This window comes from Columba livia, chromosome 1 (genome assembly GCF_036013475.1).
Source record: "Columba livia isolate bColLiv1 breed racing homer chromosome 1, bColLiv1.pat.W.v2, whole genome shotgun sequence".
Classification (NCBI taxonomy): Eukaryota; Metazoa; Chordata; class Aves; order Columbiformes; family Columbidae; genus Columba; species Columba livia.
In genome coordinates this window covers 209919551-209938451 of record NC_088602.1, presented here as the reverse complement: position 1 = coordinate 209938451, position 18901 = coordinate 209919551, and the positions used below count along the sequence as shown (strand labels likewise).

Genomic DNA, 18901 nt, shown 5'->3' with positions numbered 1-18901 from the left:
ATCACGCTTGTGGCATTGAGGGGTGATGGTGTCTGGTGGAGCACACAGTGGTCTCAGCCTTCAGGCTGTGCTTGCATCTTCCTGGAGCTCATCCGCAAGGTGTCCAATTCCTTTGGTGCCTGCCCTGTTTGGAGATCTTTGTACCACACAGTTGTGTTCCTCTGGCCAACAAGGCCAACGGTATCCTGGGGTGCATTAAGAAGAGTGTGAGAGGTTGAGGGAGGTTGTTCCTCCCCCTCTGCTCTGCCCTGGTGACGCCACATCTGGAGTTCAGTGTCCAGTTCTGGACTCCCCAGTTTAAGAAGGACAAGGAATTACTGGAGGGAATCCAACAGAAAGCTACAAAGATGCTGAGGGGTCTGGAGCATCTTTCTGATGAGGAGAGACTGAGAGAGCTGGGGCTGTTCAGCTGGAGAAGAGAAGCTGAGATGGGATCTTATCAATGGTTATAAATATCTCCAGGGTGGGTGTCAGAGGATGGACCAGACTCTGTTCAGTGGTGCCCAACAACAGGATGAGGGGCAACAGGCACAGACCGAAGCACAGGAGGTTCCATCTGAACATGAGGAGAAACTTCTTTCCTTTGAGGTGGCAGAGCCTGGCCCAGGCTGCCCAGAGAGGTTGTGGAGTCTCCTTCTCTGCAGACATTCCAACCCGCCTGGACACATTCCTGTGTGATCTGCTCTGGTGAACCTGGATAAGCAAGTGGGTTGGACTGGATGATCTCCAGAGGTCCCATCCAACCCCAGCCATTCTGTGGTTGGGGCCACTTTTGTCCTAACAGTAGGAGCTCTTACTAACCTGAGTAGCCACTCTGGGACATTGTACTGACTGTCTTGTGGCCACTGGAGTTATGGAGAGGAGGGACCTTCTGCCCATGTTGCTGCAGAAGATCTGTCAGGTCCCACGTCACTGTCTCCATTTTTGACCAGCCATCTGTAAGGCATCCATTCCAGTCCCACGGTGTCATCTCTGTGCCCAGACCACATTACTCAACCTTTCCCTCCTCCATGTCCTCCACATGGCAGAGGTCACTCCTCCATGGGAGCTGGTGGCTGCGTGTCCACAGATATCTTTGTGTCCTCCCATCCAATCTCTCTGCTTTTGGTAATGCAGACTCTCTTGATCCTCTAAAAGGAAGAGAGAGGATGGCACAAGGGGTTGTCTCTGGTTACCCAGAGCTTTTGGGGTAATCTACTCACGTTCAAGGAATCATTAAACACACGGGAGCTGTTTGAAGAGTGTCCTTAATCTGTAATCAACTGGGAAAGAGCTAATCATGCAGATGAGGGACTTTTACAGTTCCCCTAAACTCCTGGGCTTCTCTTCTGAGTGATTAATGAGCAACAGCTCAGTACGTGGGCTCAGGTATTCACAGCCCCATCTGACACGTTCCTGCTCTTCATGTGAGAAGGGAGATTTCTGGATGCACCAAGGAGAGATAAATCTTCTAGGCCAGCATTCGATCAGGAGGAGAATGGCTGCTGGGTAGCCAGGAGAGTAAGGAAAGGGCAACAAGCATCACAGCCAGCCTGGCTCAGTGAAGATCAGTGGTTTGAGGTGGCCCCAAAAATATGTCTCAAAGAGCCCTGAGAGCACTCAGTTTCTCAAGCTGAAAGCTTAAAGAAGGGGTTAGAGCAGTTTGAGCAGGTGAGAATTGACTCCAGCTGTGCTAATGAAGGAAAACTTGTTAATATGCTGTTACTTCATTGCCAAAGGGGCTGGTGTGGCACAGAGAGTGGGAGATGTTTCCCCAGATATTGTCTCCCGTTGCATTTCACATGGTGCTTGTCTGTGGTGTGAAATGTTCCCCAAATTCTCCAGGCTCTGGAACAGCAAACACTGAACTGAGTATTAAAAAAAAAAAAAAAAAGAACAAAACCAGAACTGAAGCTCTAAATCAGCGGTTATTATCCTAATAAAATCTTCCACTATTGACAGAGGGAGCATTTCATACTCAGAAGTGTTAACAGCAAATGCTGGCCTTAAATACATTGATTTACTATTCAATTATAAAAACAATCAGCTCCCAAATAAGTGCCACATGCAAAGCAGATTTATAGGCAGCCCTAGCACTCTGATAGCTCTTTGCACTTGCAAAAGCCCCGTTTAAATCCACTCAGTGATTCACCAACAAGCACCAAGCAATAAAGGGACCTAGCTGGATGTTGGGAGAAAGGGGAAAAACCTGAAATGTTGCCTTGGTGCTTCTGAGTTGGAAGAGAAGCAAGGTGTAAACCAGCATGTGTGCTGCTCAGATCGTGTTAAACCCAGCTTTGCAGGTCCTGTTTTCATGGTGATGGGGCAGAGGTGTGGGGCTATTTGACCCCTTCCCTTCAGTTTATTCCTATGGCTGTGTTATTATTGATATTCAGCCTGCAGCTCCTTAAATCAGTTCCCTGCAGCCAGTAGCTGGACTTTAATTTGGGGGTTGGACTAGATGACCTTAGAAGGTCCCTTCCAACCCAAACTATTTTATGATTCTATTTCCCCTTGATCCTCTTTGTGTTTCTTGCTGCATCTCCCTGAGCTTTTCCACTGGGGGCTGCGTGTGGGTGTGTGGTGCCACATCAGCACTGGCTGCCTTGAAGTCCCCATGTGGGGACAGCTGCCAGCACCCTGCGTGAGCAAAGCAATAATCTGAAAAGTCTTGGATAAGGGGTCAGAGGGGTCTAGGGAAGCCCAGTTCTCTCATTAGCTCTCTGTCTTTATGAAAGTTTGAGCTTGCTGGGGATTTTTGTAGAATCATAGAATCATTTTGGTTTGAAGATGATTGAGTCCAACCATAACCTAAGTCTAGCACTAAACCATGTCCCTAAGAACCTTGTTTATGTGCCATCCAGGGATGGTGACTCCACCACTGCCCTGGGCAGCCTGTTCCACTGCTTCACGACCCATACTGTGAGTAATTTTTTCCTAATACCCAATTTGAACCTTCCCTGGCACAAGACTTTGCCCAGGAGGACGAGGTGGCACCAGGACCCTCTGCTCCTAAAGTCTGTCCCAACCAGGAGCTGAGATCTCCCTTACTTCATTCCAAAACACTGTGTGTCCCCAGCCCCTCGTATACCAAAACCTCTGTGTTCCTCTGGTCCCTTGCTGGTGGTGGTGGGATGTGCCACCAGCTTAGGGGACAAACAAGGATCAGAGATGCCCTGAAGACTGTCCCTTAGCATCAGGGACAAAGACTCTGACAGCCAGTCCTGACAGAGAAGCGCTGTAGATACCACAAGAGACCTGATATCTGGTTATTACAGAGCTGATGGAGTTCCCTGCATTCAGAATCACGAAGCCATGTCATGTGTCACTGCTTGTCATTACAAGGTGTCTTTAACGGGGCAGGAGGCCAGCAACCAACACAACCACGAGTGAAGGAGAGAGGTATTTAATCTCCAGGCTGGTTCCTCCTGCATCCTTCCCTTGATGAGCAGGAAAACACAATCTGTATAATACAAATATTAATATAACCAGTTCTTCATCAGTCTCTTTCTTATGGATCCCCTGGGTTTTAGTCCCTGTACCACTCAGCTCCAGCATGACCTGCTTGTGCTCATCAGAGTCCAGTGACGGAGGGGGGAGAATTCACCAGGAGTGAGAGCAGCAGCTTTTTCTCAGCTGGGTGGCAGAGGCATGAAAAATAACTGTGATATTCATTTAAGTCACCACAGGCCTTTAGAAATGCTCAGCACCAAGGTCGGGATTCAGGCTGCTTCCTATTTCTCTTTTCCCCAGATCTGCTTTCACCTCTTCGGTTGTCAGAGCCACCCCACCGGCTGAGCACACTGAACTGCAGCAGCGGAGAGAGAGATTTGTCTGCGCCAAATATATTTCATGCTGCAGCTCAGTAGAGAAGATTACAAACACTGAAGTCCAAGGCTCTAACAGTCCAATTTTCTCCCCTGATTGCCGCTGTGCCTAAGCCTAACAGAGTAAATAATGAACACCGATGCAATGAACTTCCCAACAAATCGCTCCTGATGAATTTCACACAGGTCATCCAAAAGCAAATTTAATGATTATATTCTGGCCACAGCTGCCTTTTTCCTGGCTCGGTTGTTAGATCTAATCAACAAAGGAAGGAAAATAAAATAAAATGCTTCATTTCTGACCACGCTCCCTATTCAATGTGAAAAGCTACAAACTGCAGGACACACAGGCAGCTCCAGCTTGGCTTGACAAAATGGTTTTGCCTGGCAATGAGAGAGCAGGGCTGGTTACACCTGGGACCGCGGCCTGGAGAGCAACATTTGACTTCCCTGCATCTGCGTTTCCTTTCGAGTTGATCATCTGTCACGCCTGTTTGGAGTGCAAACTCCTCAGGGCAGAACATCCCCTGCTATGCACATACACGGCGCTGGACATCCAGCCTTGCCCGAGGCTTGAGTTGCTACTGCGATATAATTGATGTGGGTCACTGGGTATTTGAAGTGCTGTAGGATGAATCTTTGGGTAATAAATTCCTGAAATTAAAGCACAGTCAGATTTGTGGCCAAGGTCTGCAGTGATGGACGGGGCTTTGTAGATCGTAGCATGTTTCTACTATGGGAATTAATCCTCAGGACTAAGGATCGGCCCTCAAGGGGCCATTTGTGTGGCTTCTTCATGGCTCAGCTCAGTAAAATGACTCTCTTTCCACCCCCAAAAAGCTCCCTACTTGTCTAAAAGCACTAGAATCAACATTACTGCAATGCTAATTTCCTCTTGGCAGCTCTCCCCCTCTCCCTCTCTGGTACCCTCCTCTTTATTGCTATCTACCACATTCAAAAAGAAATTTGCAATTATGACTCATGCTTATAAAATAAAAATGCAGCCACTAAAAGGCAAAACGAGAGTCTTGGTGGAACGACTCCTCAGCAAACCTTTCCAGCCACATGTGTGGCAGATTGTGAGACTGAGGAGACCCACACCATGGTATCCCTGGGGAGCTTTATCTGTCTATCTGTGTGTGTGTGTGTGTACATATATATATATATATATTTGTATGTATATATCTGCCAGGCAAGTTTATATCATCCTTAATCAAGAGGAGGCACTTGGGACAGGACGAGATGGTGACTGATACGCAACTGTGGAAAGAACCAGAGCAATTTGCTTTGCCTTCCACTTCTGCTCTTGTGTCTGGCACAGGCTTCAAAAATAGTGTGATAATTAAAATCCACTAAAGATTACGGGGCTGTAAAGAGGAGGTTGTGAAACCCTCATGAGCTTTTACAGTCCCCATGAAAATATTTTGTTTTGCCGTCTGGAGGAGTATTTCCTTGTCTCTTTAAACACCAAAGGGCCACATCCATAGAACGATTACTCTCTAAGTGCTGGTGGAGCTGGCAGTGTTTCATGCAGCATTACAAAACAGAATCTCTAAGCCTTATCCATAAAACATTGTGTCTTGTAGGGTCATGTCAGGACTCCCAAACTGCTATAGGCAAGAATTGGTGCAGAGAACAGAACTGGAGAAGTTATCTGTTGTCTTTTAAGACTGAGGATTGGGTCATGGGGTAAGTTACACTGTGCATAGCTCAGATCTAAGATCTAAGAGGGTTCCTGGGTCTTTGCAAAGTTTGCAAAACCTTCATGTAGTTTGTTCCCTTTTGGAAACTGTCTTCCCTGTGAACGTTATAAATGCCCCATCTTTGTGATCAGCTTCCACACGTTGGGATGGAAAAATAGTTACCAGAGAACAACACACTGAAGAATGGAAAAGTAAATGCTGGCAAAGTAGTGTCAGAAAGTTTCCTAAGGTCTGGTGTTCTCAGGAGACTTGTGCCGTTGTTGAATCCCTAAGAACTGATAAACTCAGGACAGCCAGAGCCTGCCAAATCTGTGCAAGACCATGAGCACATACGAGCATCAATAAGGGGCTGTGCGACTAAGATGAGGTTCTCAGGGACATGGTTTAGTGACAGCGTTGGCTTAAGTTGGACTCAATGATCCTGAGGGTCTTTTCCAACCAAAATGATTCTATGATTCTATGACTTGGACCATACTTAAGAGAGTGGTGGCTGCTACACGGAGTTGAAGATTACGGGGTTCCACAGACACCTGGTGAGACCATGTGCTCTCGAGGGACTTTCCAAACACTTAGAAGCCACTGGTGTGTCAGTCCCACCTTCTTCTTCCAACCACCTTCAGGGTTGGCCTTCCAACGGTGGCTCCAGATGGGTTCTCGTGTGTGTGTGTGGACATTGTGAGTGGATAAGCCAACATGTTGTCTGAATAGCTATTTGCTATGAAACATAACAGCTTGGTTCTACCCGCAATAAGAGCTTAGTGAACAGAGTAGAGTCTTGCATCTGGGTAGAAACAACCCCAGGTTCCAGTATAAGTTGGGGAACGACCTGTTGGAGAGCAGTGTAGGGGAAAGGGACCTGGAGATCCTGGGGACAGCAGGATGAGCATGAGCCAGCACTGGGCCCTTGTGGCCAGGGAGGCCAATGGTTCCTGGGGTGGATTAGAAGGGAGGGGGGTGCTTAGTAGGTCGAGAGAGTTTCTGTTTCCCCTCTACTCTGCCCTGGTGAGACCACACCTGGAATATTGTGTCCAGTTGTGGCCCCTCAGTTCCAGCAGGACAGGGAACTGCTGGAGAGAGTCCAGCGCAGCCACCAAGATGCTGAAGGGAGTGGAGCATCTCCCGTGTGAGGAAAGGCTGAGGGAGCTGGGGCTCTGAAGACATGAGGAGTGACTTCATTCATGGTGATCAATATGTAAAGGGTGAGTGTCAGGATGGAGCCAGGCTCTTCTCGGTGACAACCAATGATAGGACAAGGGGTAAGGGGTTCAAACTGGAACACAAGAGGTTCTACTTAAATATGAGAAGAAACTTGTTCCTGGTGAGGGTGGCAGAGCCTGGCCCAGGCTGCCCAGGGGGGTTGTGGAGTCTCCTTCTGTGCAGACATTCCAACCCGCCTGGACACCTTCCTGTGTAACCTCATCTGGGTGTTCCTGCTCCATGGGGGGATTGCACTGGGTGAGCTTTCCAGGTCCCTTCCACCCCCTGACATTCTGGGTTTCTGTGAAAAGATGTTCCCAAAAGATCTCTCCTCCACCCACTCTATCCCCTATGAGCCAAGGAGCATTTGCAATGAGCACCAACACACAAGCCAGACCCCTCGCAAGGGGATTCTCTTTTTCCAGGCAGGCTTGGTGCCAAAATTGCCCCCATTGCTCATATTGTCCAGGTGCTTTGTAGCAAGCGGGTTGCTGCCACGTCAGTGGCGCTGTCTGGGAACACATATATGCAGCTGGAAATGTACTGGGAGATTATCTAGCAAAGCGTAACTGCACTGTGCAGAGGATGGGCCTGCTGATTATTTAGTGCTCTCTCCTGGAAAGCAGCAGGGAGAGTGGGCGAGCTAAAAATGACACATGAACATGCAATACTAGATGCTTTGCCTAAACATGAGCTATCTGGAGACTTCCACGCTTCAAAATCATCCTCTTCAGCGTGTGTAATTCTGAAATACCTGTTGGCAAGAAAACAAGGTGCATTCAAAAGCAGCCTTCCTGGGAAAAAGTGTTCTGTAAGGATTTGCTAAGGTTGATGAGGATTCTCTCTGGCAACATCTCATGAGGCAGCAAGAAAGCTTGTGCAGAGTATATATGTATATATGTACGTATGTATGTGCTGCTCATGCCTTTCTCTGTGCCCTCTGGCAAGCCTCACTGTGTCTTTGGTGAGACCTCCCTAAAATACACAGAGAAAATACTAACTTCCCTTGTGAAGGTTTTGACAGTTTGAATGCTTGAGATGTAAGCTCATTACAAACTGTAATTACCTCAATTGCAAACCTTTTTCTTTCCTCTACACCAGGCTCTAGGTAAGTCCCTGGACGTTCTCTCTATGGTCATGCCATGGTGTTCTTGTGCCACACGGTCCATCAGGTGCCTTCTCACAATCAGGCCAGTGCAGACATCGGTGAGGGCTTTGTATTTAATCTTTTGGGGGTGTGATGGACAATGTGAGGTTCAGTTCAAAGAAGAGTCTTTTAAATAATTTGCTTTGGAAGCAAATACACTCCCAATTTTGAAATGTTATTGATTTCAGGCAATCTGTCATGGCACCCACCAGCACAGCTGCTCGGTGGGTGGAAAATGTGGATTGAGAACAGCCATGTGAAGGTAAGGCAGAGCCTCAGATTATTAAGCAATTAAAACCAAAAGGAATCAAAAAGAGCCTGACATTAGGCCACAGCAGCCCAGTCTGAATGCAGAGCTCCTCACACATCTTTACCTCAAAAGGTCTGGAATCTGTCTTACATGTACCAAGCAACTTCTTTACCTTCCTCTGAACTCTGGATGTGGAATAACCCGCTTTCCTGTATCTACACTGTAGCACAACCTGGTGTGAGAGCAGGTGAATACAGATCTCACGTGTTACCCCAGGAGGACCCCACATCATCATACATGTTACCGTGGTGGAGTTCTCCATCCTTCCTTATGCAAATACATCAAGGAAAGCAGGGAACTCTTGTAGTTAATGGCCAATACCGACATAAGAAAAACTGAATTAATGAATAAAATGAGAGTAGAAAACCAAAAGAAGATTCATAACAACTAGAACTACTGCATTCTGCTTTTATCATGGTGGCTGAGAAGCTTCTTGTCCACTTGGTCCGTGGTAGCTGGGGATTCTGATCCAGATGCCACTTCTACAATGACGTGACCTTGAAGGACACTATGAATTTGGACCTAGAAGGGAATCTTTTAAATACCACAAAAATGACAATTTGTAAACAAAAAAAAATACCCAGACAAAGCACCAGAGACTTTGAAGAGTCTTTAAACATCCTTTAATTTTGCAGTTTCAATACTGGCACACAAGCAGCTACACAGAAAACCTACCTCAGGACGTGAAACTCAGCTGGGTCAACAATTTACTTGAAAATACAAGTGCAATTTATTCTTGGTTTGAGGGGATGGCATAAATTCCTCAGTCTCAGTGAATAAGGAACCTCTTACCAGGTGGTTTATATGGGAGAAATGGTGAGCTGAGCCCACCTCAGGCTGCAGAGCTGGGAGCTGCCCCTGCTGATCGTTAGTGCTGAGCTACACAAGCCTGTGTGTCCTTCCAGTACATCAAACGACAATTACAAAATATCTTTTGAGCTGGAAAGACTCAGAAAATATATTCAGAAAAAGAGACTTAGGTTTTGCTGTTACCTTATATTGGCAATTTTCTCCTACATCCACCATCATCCAGTGCAGTATGTGCTGTAGAAATGGATGCCATATGGCTCCAGGATAATGAAAAAGCAGAAATGGAAACAAATGGTCCCGTGTTACCTCCCACTATAAGAACTGGCTTATCACTATCCAAAGGAATGAGCAACTGGTGGACACAGCAGAAAACTTAAATGCATCTACAACTGTTGTGGAGAACAGTACTGGCAGGGCTGAAAAAGCTGGATCAGCTTCAAAACCATCACGATCCCATACGTGACCAATAGGTTTGTGCTTGATGGTCACGGTGCTGTTTGCTTCAGTGTGGTCTGAACTTCCACTGAAGACTCTGACCCAACCCAGTGTGAAATCTTCTCGTTCCCCACCCCGCTAGGGGGAGCAGTTTGATTCACATCTCCGGGCAAAGCAGCAGCAACAGAGCAAAGCCCAATATCCCACCCAAATCTCCGACAAGAGTCCTGTTCCTGCTGTGCAATCACTCTTGGGAGAACAGGTTAAGGAAGCAGTATGTGATTACACATCAAAACCCTCAAAGCAACCCCAAAACCAAATCTCAAATATCATTTCCCTTCTCGCTATTACGATGCCACCCAGAAGATAAGCGCTTTTGCCTTGGATTATAGGAGAAATGCAGAGGCTTAGACCTGCAACCTGACAGCCCCTGCTGCTCGGTTCATCTGAGTGACGGAGCAGATTACACGGTGGTGATTTTCTTGTCCTTGGTGGCTTGTTTGATAGCAGCCTGCTCACAAATGATCTCCTTCAACCGCTGCAGCCTCATGTTCTGCGTGGTTTGGTCTCCCACACCCGTCTGGCTCCTATGCAGTAAATTCAGGGCATATATATATTCCAGCTCCGTGTACTTCACCCCTTGATCCACCACGAGGTTTAAAAGCTCATCTGCTGTGTTGTAGAGCATCTCGTAATACTGCCTGAAAAGCAAGGAAACAAAAACACTCTGGTGAATAGTGATATATGCTCTGGATCTTTATTCTGCAGAATAACATCAACTGTTACTGTTATTCAACAAACCAAACAAACAAATCAACCCACAAAAGCAAACAAAAAAACCCACTCTGGTGAACTGTGATACTTGATGCTCCAGATCTTTATTTCTGTGGAATAACATCAACTGTCAGTTTTATTCAGCAGTGCCATGGGCAGGGCAGGCTGTGTCAGCTGCTGCACAAAGAGCACAAACATATTCCTATGGAACATCAGGAGATGCCAAGTGGGCATTAGAATCATAGAGTCATTTTTGTTGGAAAAGACCCTCAAGATCATTGAGCCCAACTGATAAGCCAGCCCTGGCACTACCCCATGTCCCTGAGAACCTCATCTCCGTCTGTTCAACCCTCCAGGGCTGGTGACTCCAGCACTGCCCTGGGCAGCCTGTTCCAATGCCCCACAGCCCTTTGGGGAAGAAATTGTTCCCAGATCCAACCTCAACCTCCCCTGGCACAACACTAGAGAGCAGTGTAGGGGAAAGGGACCTGGGGGTCCTGGTGAACAACAGGATGACCATGAGCCAGCACTGTGCCCTTGTGGCCAGGAAGGCCAATGGCATCCTGGGGTGTATTAGAAGGGGGGTGGTTAGTAGATCGAGAGAGGTTCTCCTTCCCCTCTACTCCACCTGGTGAGACCACACCTGGAATGTTGTGTCCAGTTCTGGGCCCCTCAGTTCAAGGACAGGGAACTGCTGGAGAGGGTCCAGCGTAGGGCAACAAAGATGATTAAGGGAGTGGAGCACCTCCCTTATGAAGAAAGGCTGAGGGAGCTGGGTCTCTTTAGTTTGGAGAAGAGGAGACTAAGGGGGGGACCTCATTAATGTTTATAAATATATAAAGGGTGAGTGCCATGAGGATGGAGCCAGGCTCTTCTCAGTGGCAAACAATTATAGGACAAGGGGTAATGGGATCATGGCATCAACACAAGAGGTTCTGCATAAATTTGAGAAGAAACTTCTCAGTGAGGGTGACAGAGCACTGGAACAGGCTGCCCAGGGAGGTTGTGAAGTCTCCTTCCCTGGAGACATTCAAAACCCGCCTGGACATGTTCCTGTGCGACCTCACCTGGGCGTTCCTGCTCCAGCAGGGGGATTGGACTAGATGATCTTTTGAGGTCCCTTCCAATCCCAAACATACTGTGGTACTGTGATACTGTGAACTTGAGGCCGTTTCCTCTGCTCCTGGCGCTTGTTCCTGGGGAGCAGAGCCCGACCCCCCTGGCTCCAAGCTCCTTTCAGGCAGTTCAGAGATCAGAAGGTCTCCCCTCAGCTCCTGTTCTCCAGCTGAACCCCCCAGGTCCCTCAGCTGCTCCCATCACACTTGTGCTCCAGCCCCTTCATGTTCATACACAGGGGAGCAAATTACACAAATCTACTCCCCACGCTCCCCTATACTCAGCCAAAACACAAACTGTGGTGAACTGAGGGCTCCTGTTTCCTCATAGTTAATGTCAGATGTCACTATTTGGTATCCAGCATGTAGAAAACAGTATATAAATACACATTCATAAAGATATATATATATACATGGTGATGTATAGATGTATATCTAGTCACTTGGAAGAAGGGAAAGGAAAGGAAAGGAAAGGAAAGGAAAGGAAAGGAAAGGAAAGGAAAGGAAAGGAAAGGAAAGGAAAGGAAAGGAAAGGAAAGGAAAGGAAAGGAAAGGAAAGGAAAGGAAAGGAAAGGAAAGGAAAGGAAAGGAAAGGAAAGGAAAGGAAAGGAAAGGAAAGGAAAGGAAAGGAAAGGGAAAACAATCATAGGGTAAGGAAGTGGAGTTCTTTGCTCTTAATGAAACCTTCTTGCAGAGAGATGCTTATTACGGAGCATGGGAAGAGTTTCAAGCCTAAAGCTCCAGAGACCTCCAATGCTACTGAGACACAGAGTTTGAGAGAAAAAGAAATTAAATAATGCAAAATCAAATTTGAGACAAGAGCCAAGTTGCCTCTTTTAATAAGTAAAAGATCAGCTGAAGAGAAGGCATAATATAGAGGCTGTGGTGCAGGCTCGTTTAAATTGAAGTAAAATGGCATTAGTGAAAGAATAGATTTCCAAAGAAAGGAACTGAGCAAGTACTTACGGGAAGGGAACATGTGTCACAGGCCAGGGAAGCAGTGAAGCTGTTCTGACAGCTGCCAATCCAGCCAGCGCAGTAAAAACGGGACATGGGACCGGATTATTTACCCTGACTCCACAGCCCAGGGGGAAGAGGTAAAACCAGCAAGAGCTGCTGGGGTCCTTTGAGATATTTTGGTTCTCTCCTTCTTTTATAGCGCAAACTGATCAAGGTTTGAAACTGGAAGAGGAGCGTGTGACTCTTGGAAAGTGCTGCCCAAAGGTCACACAGCAGGAGGGGATCTGGGACTCCAGCCTTTGTGAATTCCTGGCACAGCCCTTCCAATTCACACAGCTGCACTCCATGCCTCAGTTTCCCCATCTGCACTAAGGGGTAAGATCTGGTGTCAGGAGTCCGTGGTTCAGATACCACCAAGACAAACATCCTGTCTAGAGGCAGCTGTGATAATGTAAAGCTTTACAAGGCTCCATGAGGGGTTTCCAAACCTGGGCAGACCCCTCCAGCTCAGGGATAAAGGGAAGGTTCTTGCAGCAGGCTCCACTGCAGCAAGCAATGAACCTATGCTAAAGGTTTAGGTCTGTTTGGGGTATCAAAACCAAAAAAGGGGTGCACGGATGGAAAGTGCCCCTTTTCCTAGGGGAGCTGGTTAACTTTATAGCCTCATACAGATGTTATATACCCTTGTAGAAAAACAAGGATCTGAAAAGCTCAGGAAAGGAGAAGTGAAAAGATTCCTGTCTGCACATATCACATGAAAATGAGGGCTGGTTTCAACCAAACAGAATAACAGAATCGCAGGATGGTTTGGGTTGGAAGGAACCTTCAAAAGTCACCTAGTTCCCCCCCTGCCATGACAGGGACATCTTCACCAGCTCAGGTTGCTCAGAGCCCCGTCCAGCCTGGCCTGGGATGTCTCCAGGGATGGTTCATCCACCACCTCTCTGGCCAACCTGGGCCAGGCTCTCACCACCCTCAGGGCCAACAATTTCTTCCTCATGTTCAGCCTGAGTCTCCCTCCTTTAGTTTAAAACCATCACCCCTTGTTGTATCACAACAGGCCCTGCTCAAAAGTCTGTCCCCATCTTTCTTACCGGCCCATTTTAAGTGCTGAAAGGATGCAATAAGGTCTCCCCGGAGCTTCTTGTCTCCAGGCTGAATTAATAACCAGCACTTCTTCAGCTGAAGAGCAAAGCGAGGCAGAAATGGGCCAGAGAAGCCGAAGAGGAGGTCCCTCCACGCTTCTGCAGGAGGACAAGGGCAGGCCGCAGTCTAACCCTCAGGTCCTGGTGGAATAAATTATTTAAAACCCAAGCGCAGGGGCTCTAGGAAAAGTTATCACCTCCTTCCCTTTCTCTCCTCTTTGAACGCATTAAAAGAGCAACCAGAGCAAACCCGGCAAAGCTGCATATTAAATTCCTCTTGTTTTTCGCTTTGCAGGCTCTGAGGTCTGGCTCAGCTGTGACTTTGCGGAGCGCTCAGTGTGCTGCCAGACTGCAAATCACCGCAGCAACAACCGTAACCAGCTGCAGCAAAAACACATGTTCGAGATGTCTCGAGTCTCGCCCCTGTTAGCGCGGCCGGGCTACCGGCCTTCCCAGCTCTGCGTTTTTCTCTCCTCTCTCTCCTTCAAGATATTGCCTGCTGCTGGGACCTGAGAATTTGCTCCTACGGTTGAATTTCTGCACCAACATAACTGGTGTCGTAAGGTGCAAGGGAAGAAAACTCCAAAATCATCAATTCAGAGAACAAGGAACGACAAGATTTGAGTGTGTGGTGAACAGAAGGGAGAGTGTGTGAGCGCAGGAGGATACATGTAGAAGGCACAAGATGCAAATAAAACAATAGCTTCTGGGGATGAATGGTAAGCTGAAAAATACAATCAAGCTGTGAGGCTCCATGCATTTGAGATCCAGGCTACGAAACTCCTGGGGCTTGTGGAGGACCAGTTCACCAGCATCGCAGAACTGCCCGAGGAGGTTTTGAAGTGGGCTCTGCTACAAGGACATGTTGTTCCTTAGAAGCAGGGGGTAAACGGGGCAGAGAATTTTCTAAATGAGAACATTTCCCTTAGAAAAGAAAGGGAAACGGTGCAAGCCACTTGAGACAGGCTCAGTAACAGAGCGCCAAATCTCCCTGATTTACTACATGATAAAAGAGGATGTTTTTGCAGCTCGAAAGGCATGCGGATGGGTGAGGATGGGGGAGATCTTGCACATCCCTGTATCACCTGCTGTTGCAGAAGGCATTTGGGTAATTCCCCCAAGCTACAAACTCATCAGGGTTGGGTAACATTGAGTCACCCCGCGTCAGATACTGATTCCAGTTCCCGTGCCTGTGACAGGGAACCCAACGGCACAAATCGTGGTCCCCCAACAGCTACTGTCTCACCACATATGACATGGTACTATTTACTGCTCTGCTCCCCTCGACGTTCACGTCTCATGTTCACTCAGTGATGCCGATAGCGCTGAACAAGGCCGGTGTGTGACACAGGGACTGAAAATACCTTTGTGCCTCGGACAAGAAGCATTTTGCCAGGCTGATCTGGTCCCCTGCAGAGCCACAGCATCGAATCTTTGCTTTTGATAAAACATCAACAGCAGAAGCTGCAAAACCTTGGGAAAATATTTCTCAGTACTGGATTCAGGGAGGGGGAGACTAAACCCAACCTCACCGCCAATCACAGGCACAGATTTAGCAGTTTAATTGCTAGCGATGCTAACGCTGTAATACTGGCGTAACGACAAAGCCCCAGCGCTCTCCTGAGACATGCACGGAAAACTCCCTGAAAGCCTCTCGGTATGGAAAACCAAGGCTTGGATGAGGAGCACATGGCCCGTGTGCCCAATCCACCTCCTGCCATGCTGATGGATATTCTTTAAATCTTGGCTCCTCTTGCAGGTAGACACAAAACAAACGAAAAACCAGCAGATTTCGCACCGTTGCAGGTGATAGAGGCCCAGCAGAGGCTCAGGCTCATTGAATAACGCTGGCACCACTGTAAACCCCCAGCCAGAAAAACTCATTTTTCAGGTAAAGCAGCTAGATGGACATCTAGTTACAGGCAGCAATTATTAAAGCCCTGTGGGTCAGTAGTCTAAGGATGAGTTTTAATTTCAGCTCCTCTGTTTAGTGATAGTCCTGTGAAGTTTATGCTTGAACTTGGCACAATGAAATAGTTGTATCTGGGACCTTGCAGAAACTCAGATCCCAAACTTGAACTTAGAAGACTGGGGTAGTTATTAAGATGCTTCAGTGCACAGTCAGAAATCTAATATAAGGTGAACTTTGAGAGCCTTGGCAGTATCTCCAATACAATCACACGCACACTATGTAGAAGAAAAACAAGTCAGTTGCCAAGGTGAACACTAAGATTTAAGAAACATTGATCACCTTTGGGGAATTTATGCTGAGCAGATGTGAAATGAGATTTTTACTTTTGCCAGCTCTGGCTGGGTTTTCAAAATGACAGAGAAGTATCTTGGATGGGGTGATGTCCCTGAGAAATGGCAAGTTTTTGTTCCTAAGTGTAGGACTTGTGGCCTGCCCAAGGGGACGGAGCAGCTTAAAAGAGGAAGGAGCAAGAACTAAAGCTGCTCCATCAACCAGACCCATCACCAGACAAGCTCAGCATCGCAGACCCGTCTTTACCATGTGTCCTCCCACCCGCCTTCCTTTTTAGCCTGTCCCAAATCCCGGACTCCTGAAGAATTCCACTCCTCATAAACATGGGATTCATCTGTCACTCTTGTCAGGATCAGATTATTTTTTAATTAAAAATTTCCTACAAAATAAGAAAGGGAACAAGCGAGACAGCCCGAGTCAGCGAAAGGTATGCATTTTTAATTGGGTGCAATTAAAAACCTGCCGCTTTGGCACGGCATTGCCTTCGGCCAAACCCTATTTGCATGAGTAATTATTCACTCCATTACCAAGTCTGCTCAACTTTGCCTCCCTTGTCTTTGAAAGTATTAATAAATATTGATCAGACACACTCTTGTTTGCCTTTGCCCAAGAAGCTCTGATGGACTCATCTTCTGATGTTATCAAATAATGAAATATGAAAGAGTGAGTGGGATGAGCCTCTTGTTCTGTGATTTTTTATTTAGGCTCTTCATTTTACTTTCAGAAGTGTATTTGTCCCTGCCATTATAAATGCTCTTTTGATTATGAAGAGGAGGTTGAGAAAAGCAAGTTAGTAAGGGATGGGGGAAATGAATGGATGACAGGTGAGGGAAATCTCTATTCAGTGAAATGCTTTGTTTTTTTAAAGTTGAGATTTAAAGCCAGAGAGAAGAATTAATATTTATCAAAAGCTGATTCTATCACCTGATAAATAGGTTAATAAATAATAATAGCAGATTAGCATAGCTAACTGAAAAGCAAATTTAGCTTCCCAAGCCTTCACTCGGCTTCCATGTGAACACAGACAAGCACATGAAGATGATTTATCCTAAAGAGCTCATCAGCCTGGTAAGATCCTCCCCGTGCTCAGCAGTGAGATATTTAGGGTAAGAAAAGATCAAAGCTGAACTCACGGCTCTTTACACACCTGAGTATGAAGTTACAAATGCAACTGATGGGAATGAAGTGACTTGGGTGACTCACCTCAGCAGGGAAATCTTGTTGTTTGTATGTTTATTCGCACAGTTATTATTTATTTGTATTATACTGAAAAGCATAGATGGGGATTCTTGAGTTGACCTGATACGACAGATTTTTAACACATAAATGTCGTAGGGGTTCTTACAGAGCATCTCTCCCGATTTGCTATGGAAACAGCAACAATTGTAGTTGGAAACATTATTCTGGCTCTGAGGTTTTAGCTCTTTAGGATGGTAAATACCCAGCCAAACTCTCCAGTTACGTTCAGCATCAGTGTTGATGACCATATTTTGGGGAGCGAGGAGCAAAGGACTGTCTAAGGTGTCCAAAGACCTCACTATCCTGCTCATAAAGGATGACAAACTAGTTTTGATGGTTTGTATGACAAAGATCTGTTCTTTTTTTACAAATAAAATCCATCCTTACAATGCTCCTTCATGTGATTATCTGCCATCGCGGCAAGTCAACCAACCAAGACATCTGTGACCTGTTCTTCTGACTGTCGGCAATGGGATTGGGTTCAAAGTTTCTGAACTAACCTTTGAATTCTTTGGGTATTTTTTTAGGACACACCTTAGAGCAAGTGATGTCTAATCCAAAGCCCAAATGCAACTATACTCTTTCTGCTGCCTTTAGCAACCTCCAATTAGCCCAGGAAGATCTACCACTGTATGAAGAACGTCTTTGTGCTAAGAGCAGATAGGGAAGGATAAATATCACTGGTGGAAATGATTCCCAGGTGAAAGACAAAAACATCCCACGGACAAACCAAAACTGAAGAAGCAAATTAACACATAAACCAGTTTGATTTTTTTTTTTTTTGTTAAATAGAAGTCTTAAAACAAAACACCAAGTTGCCAACAATGAAGCCATTTTGCAAGGATGCATTCTGAGTATCTACATACCAAAAAAGATGGTCTCTTGAACTCCATTCTCGAAGAACAAGTGAGAAAATAAAGAGGCTTTCTCATTTAGGAAAAAAATCCCTGGAAAGGCAATCAGGATGAGACAAGCTCCTCTGTGGGCTGTTAATACCGTTCTCCATTTAAATGCTAATGTTAACCTATAACCCAAGGCCTGCACTGAGAAAGTTTTTCAAAAGATGGCCAGGTGAATTCAAAATTAAATTCTGATTTCCCTGAGAATGACTTGATCTCTTATTAAGAGAAGGACCTTCAGACAAACAGTGTGATGCTTCAGAATAAAGGATCTTACTTTAATTATTCCCTCATTATAAAGCTCGGTGCGTATTCTGCGGTAGCGCAGACAGAAAGCAATTCACAAGGTAAGAGCTCAGATCTGGGCGCTGACTTACCCAAAGGGAACAAAACAATTCTGTACCTTACTTCCTTCCCTTTTTGGGGAACGGGGGATCATTTTTATAGCATCCAAAAATCTTTTAGGTTGCCTAATTAGAAAGTTACAAAGGTTAAGTATGAAGCACTTACAGACTAAATCTAGACAAAAAGCAAAGGACAGAACAATGAGCATTTAAGTGAAGATGAAAAAAAAAGACCAAAGCTGCAGTTATAAAGTGACTCAATTTTCACACATGCAGATCTTGGTGGAACTATTATATTGAAATATAAAGCCAAGGTGAGTGAATACAAAAAGGGAAGATAAACGAAAAGAAGAGGTGGCTTCAGTTCATGTAATACAGAATAAATGGATTTTCGGGACTGGCTTGACCAAGAAGAGAAGCACATGGTGAGCTCCAGCATGCAGGACTTCGCAAAGCAAGTTCTGAAAACCTGAAACACCAAGCGAAGGAAAATCCACATAAACCAGCAATTACTGTAATTTCTTCAGCTCATGAAGACTGCAATGATGTTTGCACACACGAGTCAGTGATCAGCATTTTAAAGCAAGAGTCTGCAGACAGCCCTAAAACATACAAAGAGAATATCATGGTCACAACAACCCCCTGCAGCGCTCCAGGCTGGGCGCAGAGTGGCTGGAGAGCAGTCAGACAGAAAGGGACCTGGGGGGACTAATGGACAGGAAGCTCAACATGAGCCACCAGTGTGCCCAGGTGG

At 46.2% G+C, this 18901-nt stretch overlaps 1 protein-coding gene across 1 annotated transcript in view; it reads right to left on the bottom strand.

Annotated features, from left to right (window-relative positions):
- Window positions 1–8763: 8763 nt before the first annotated feature.
- EXOC4 (exocyst complex component 4) overlaps window positions 8764–18901 on the bottom strand; it is a 427343-nt gene continuing 417205 nt past the window's right edge. Inside the window, exon 18 of the mRNA XM_005504316.3 lies at window positions 8764–10109. Within this exon, the coding sequence (XP_005504373.2) occupies window positions 9872–10109 (238 nt within the window). The 3' untranslated portion in view covers window positions 8764–9871. The remainder of the gene's footprint in view (window positions 10110–18901) is intronic.